The sequence below is a fragment of the Borostomias antarcticus genome (genome assembly GCF_949987555.1).
Source record: "Borostomias antarcticus genome assembly, chromosome: 22".
NCBI classification, from domain to species: Eukaryota; Metazoa; Chordata; class Actinopteri; order Stomiiformes; family Stomiidae; genus Borostomias; species Borostomias antarcticus.
Genome location: NC_140255.1, coordinates 4,477,115 through 4,481,961, shown reverse-complemented (window position 1 = coordinate 4,481,961; position 4,847 = coordinate 4,477,115). Strand labels below are relative to the sequence as shown.

The following is a 4,847-nucleotide window of genomic DNA, read 5'->3' as shown; positions in this document are numbered from 1 at the left end:
CTGGAAGCCAAAATGAACTGGGGGTCCTTTTATGCCGTGATCAGCGGTGTAAACAGGCATTCCACCGGCATCGGTCGCGTCTGGCTGTCGGTCATGTTCATCTTCCGTATCCTGGTCCTGGTGGTGGCGGCGGAGAGCGTCTGGGGAGACGAGAAGTCCGGCTTCACCTGCAACACGCAGCAGCCTGGTTGTGACAGCGTCTGTTATGACCAGTTCTTCCCCGTCTCCCACATCCGTCTGTGGGCCCTGCAGCTCATCCTGGTCTCCACGCCGGCCCTGCTGGTAGCCATGCACGTGGCCCACCGCCGCCACATCGACAAGAAGATCCTGAAGAGGACGGGCCGCGGCAGCCCCAAGGAGCTGGAGCACGTCAAGAACCAGAAGTTCCCGATCACAGGGGCTCTGTGGTGGACCTACACGATCAGCATCATCTTTAGGATCATCTTGGAGGTGGCGTTTCTCTATATCTTCTACCTGATCTACCCTGACTTTAAGATGGTGCGCCTGGTGAAGTGTGACTCGTACCCGTGCCCCAACACTGTGGACTGTTTCGTCTCCAGGCCAACGGAGAAGACGATATTTACAGTGTTCATGTTGACGGTGTCGGGGCTGTGCGTCCTGCTCAACCTGGCCGAGTTGGCCTATCTGATTGGCCGAGCCTGCATACGCTGTTTCCACGGCTCAGACGAGGAGAGTAAAGTGGCCTGGGTCACCCAGAAGGTGTCCTCCTACAAACAGAACGAGATCAATCAGCTGATCGCGGACCATTCTCTCAAGCCCAAGTTCAATTTGACCAGAAAGAGCCCTGTAGAGAAGGGGGAGAGGTGTTCCGCTTTCTGAGACACCTCACCCCTCCCCATCTCCATCGCTTCAAACTAACCTCCAGTAACCCGCTCGGAGTCCAGATCCTCACACTGTAGCTCAATATGGTAACAGTTACATTAACTGTATTTATTTATTCACCTATTCATCCATCAATTCATTCATTCATCTATTGATTCCACTGACTATTGCAGCACAGGGTTGAGGTGTAGGAGACAGTAAGATACCCATACAAACTCTAATGCTGGATGGGAGGGAGGGGGAACTTTACTTCACAGTGATTGAGCATCAATCACACAACCGTCTCCGGTCGGAGCAGGACCTGGATGCACACAGGATAAAGGAGCATTTGTTTGACCAAATGACTCACAGCAGCATATCTTCACTGTAGAGAAACCTTACCACCGACTGTCTCCTTCAGTTCTATTATGGGATGCTTAGCTATAACAGCTTGTAGCTAGCCCTTACTACCCGAGCATCAACAGGTCAGCAGCACCTGGAAACTCAAAGTCCTCTGCCAGTGTAGTGGAGGTGGTTTGGTACCGCTCTCGAATGATGTGAGAACCACTAGTATATAATTTTGGTCTAATGGTAGACACTTAGGTTTGGCCAGTAGCAACGGTAAACCAATGTTTTAATGTGCCAATATCTAACATCAAGCACCCTCAATTAGGCCATTCAAAGTTTTGACCGTAGACATTTGTTTGCAGTCTATGCTCTGGTAGTTCCAGTAACGTTATTACATAGCAACAGCGTTGACCGCATCTCTGTGAACATGCACATAAAGATCACAGAAATCTGGAGTCTCTGAGCTGGAATGATAATGAACTGAGGGTGAACTTGTCATTCTTCTGGGTCCTCACGCTATTTCCGTCACTAAAATGGTGGCTTTGTTACAGATGCTGCCACGTGAGGCCCAACCTATGAATAGGCAAGATTAGATGGAGGATTCATTCTGACTCTTTCCTACTGCCTGGCTGGTCTGATTGGGCGTAGCCTCCTGCCAGGGCAAAGGGTTGTGCAGAGCCTTTCCCAATAACTACTCATCTCAGAGCTGAAGCGAAGGATTTGCCATTGCAACTTGACACCTGTTTCTTTATCCTTTTGAATTTAGCATTGTTTTCCCGCTCAATAATGTTCTTCACGTGTATCATATCAACCATAAATGTGACAAAAAAATCTATTCTAGGTTTAAATGTAGATGGGATTAATTAGTCCATAATCATGCAGCAGGCTAATAGCCGTTTGTTTGCACTGGTGCTTTGAATGGGATTGAATAGTCAGAGGGTCGAACTGGAATTCAAATGAGAGCTCCTGGAAATTAATAGTTTTTCATCAAAGAGTGTCACAGAGTGTCTCTGTTCTAAAGTACTGTATCAACATACTGTTCTATTATAACTGTCATATGAGAAGATGGCCTGTCATCCCTCTACATTTCCTTCTGGTAGTTTACACATGCTGTTGCCTTCGAGTCCTAACACCATTTGTAGTATGACTGATTTTCAAGATTACAAGGGATTACTTTGACAGATTAACCTCATGTTTCGTCTTATTCTGTCTGGAGAAAAGTAGAAAGGTGTAGATATGAGGTAAACAATCATATCAATGGGACAGAAGTGTACATACTGTATGTAAATTATTGTATATTAAGAAATAAAAGTCGTAACATTTTGACCCAAATGTGTTGAGGAACATTTTCAAAGTCACTGACTACTAAACTCATGACCTCTTATCACATTTCAAGCTGTGAATGTAACTGTTGTAATATTGTTATCCCCTTATTTAGCTTGTATAACCTCATGTACTGTACTTTTATAACCTCATGTACTGTACATAATGTAATTATGTAGCCGTTATAACCTTCGCATAGCTGCCATGTTCTACAGTATGTACCTCCTTGTGTGGCCATTATAACCTCTATATTTAGCTGTTATAACATCCTTATATATCTGTTAGAACCTCCTAATTTAGCTGTTACAACCTCCTTATGTAGTTATAACCTGTTTATATGTCTGTTAGAACCTCCTTATGTATCTGTTACAACCTGCTTATGTAGCTGTTAGAACCTCCTTAGAGCTGTTATAACCTCCCTACGTAGTGGCCTGATCAGGGCTGATTGATTTCTCTTCTCTTCATTCCAAGCCTTCCACTGGTAACTCCAGGACCCAAATGACTGCTCCTCTTCAAGCTGTGCCCCCCGCGATAGGAGAGACCCCCTACACTATATTTAGATCCAGAGTCACACTTGTGACCAGACAGCCTTAGCATGCGACCTTATTGGCCAGCTGCCCTGTCACTCACAGTAACGAGCGAGTGAGGGGGCTTTAATAGTTTACATTAGAGAGTGCGCCCGGTGCCAAATTTAACCCTGGGGGGGGGGGGTTCAGAGGGAGGGTTGCTGGACTTGGTTGTGAGTGTGTCTACCAGCAACAGTTCAGGAGCGGAGAGACCAGACGGAGACCCTTGGCCAGGCTCGCTCCAGTCTGAGGACAGGCGGATGGGGGACAGCGTCAGAGGGTTCAGCAGTGTGGAACTGAGCTGTTGTGGCCTACGGAGGTCCAGGTTTCCTGTCCATTCAAAGGCATTGTTGGGGGTCGGAGCGAGAGAGGCCTGTGGCCGAGGCCTGGGAGCGAGGCAGGGCGGAGGGACCCACATGGCTGCTCAGAGACACGCAGAGCTGCTCTGCTGGGGAGGTGCCAACTGACAAGGTGGGTGGAACCCGTTTCTCTGTGTGCCGTAGCTCTGGTATATTGCATGTGATGGAGTTGGAGTATGGATAGAGGGGAAACATAAGAGGACAGAGAATGGACTGCAGTAAGATTGAAGCTGAGGAAAGCAGCAGTTGTTGTTGTTGTTGTTGTTATCAGGACTACTGTCACTGTGATTAGGGAGGCCTAGCTGTGACTAGGGAGGCCTAGCTGTGACTAGGGAGGCCTAGTTATGACTAGGGAGGCCTAGTTGTGACTAGGGAGGCCTAGTTGCGTGTTTACTGTATGCAGACTATATGCTTCCCAAGTGTTTACATTCAAGTCATGTTTGAGTGAGCTAGATTTGCCATCTTTCTTACTAAATAGTATGTTGCATCTAGAGATTTGACATGACTTCCTTCTGTTGTTGGAGAAGGAGGTGATTTACTTTTTAAGGACTCCTGGTGAATACTATGAGTACGATGAAGGACTACACCTGTTTTAGGCATGTTATGACCACTGTATTTCAGGAAACAGAGTGTGGAGTGTTCCTATCCACTCCCTCACACGTTGGCAGCCAGATATCACCACCTACAGAACATTCCAGCCATGGTTCTCTACAGTACACAGAGGACCAGGAGGCATAGCTACCATAGGTGATGCGTAAGAACAGCTTTAGATCCTGTCATAACTCGGGTGTTTCTAATTCACACTCTCGATGCGTCAGAGCAGCGTTCTATTCCCCCTTAGGCTTGGATCACATTACCATGGTCCCTGGCTGGAGGCCTGCTAGCGTTACTGCTGGGGACTGGAACCTGCCTCCTCCTGTCCACACGTACCAAATATATACCCTCCTAAAGTAGAACCCTGTCTGAGTCTGTTAGCATTAGCAAGGGGTCACTACCTGACCAGGCAGTGTGGAGGCGGCGACACAGTCAGTCAGGGTAGACACATTCAGTGAAGTCAGTCATTGAGTAAAGTCAGTCAGTCAGTAGACGCAGTCAGTGGACAGCCACCCAGGCAGACAGCAGCTGAGATCTCTGGAGACTCATCTGGTCTCGCTATCTTGGTAAGACACTACAGGAGGACTCTTCCTCCTCTTTCTCACTCTTTCCCTCCTCTCTCCCTCTTGTTTCCAGTCACAGGTGGATCCAGTCTTACCGTCCTTTACCAATGAATGAATTAGTCCCTTCTTCCCTCCCAACCGCCAACTGCACACACATTTCCTCACCCCTTCCTTTTCCTCTGCCGCTGCAATGAGAGACTAACCTTTCCTTCTTTCTCTCTTCCTCCCTCCATCTCCAGCCCTGGGTCTGATCTAGATCTAGTGCTGTAGTC

General features: G+C 47.7%; 1 protein-coding gene across 1 annotated transcript; it reads left to right on the top strand.

The window, feature by feature from the left end:
* LOC311323939 (gap junction beta-2 protein-like) lies at nucleotides 1-840 on the top strand (the record flags this gene model as incomplete). The annotated part of the gene is made up of 1 exon (XM_084456274.1): nucleotides 1-840. The coding sequence occupies exon 1, from the start codon at nucleotides 13-15 to the stop codon at nucleotides 838-840; it is 828 nt and encodes a 275-aa protein (XP_084312400.1). The 5' UTR covers nucleotides 1-12.
* Nucleotides 841-4,847: the final 4,007 nt, after the last annotated feature.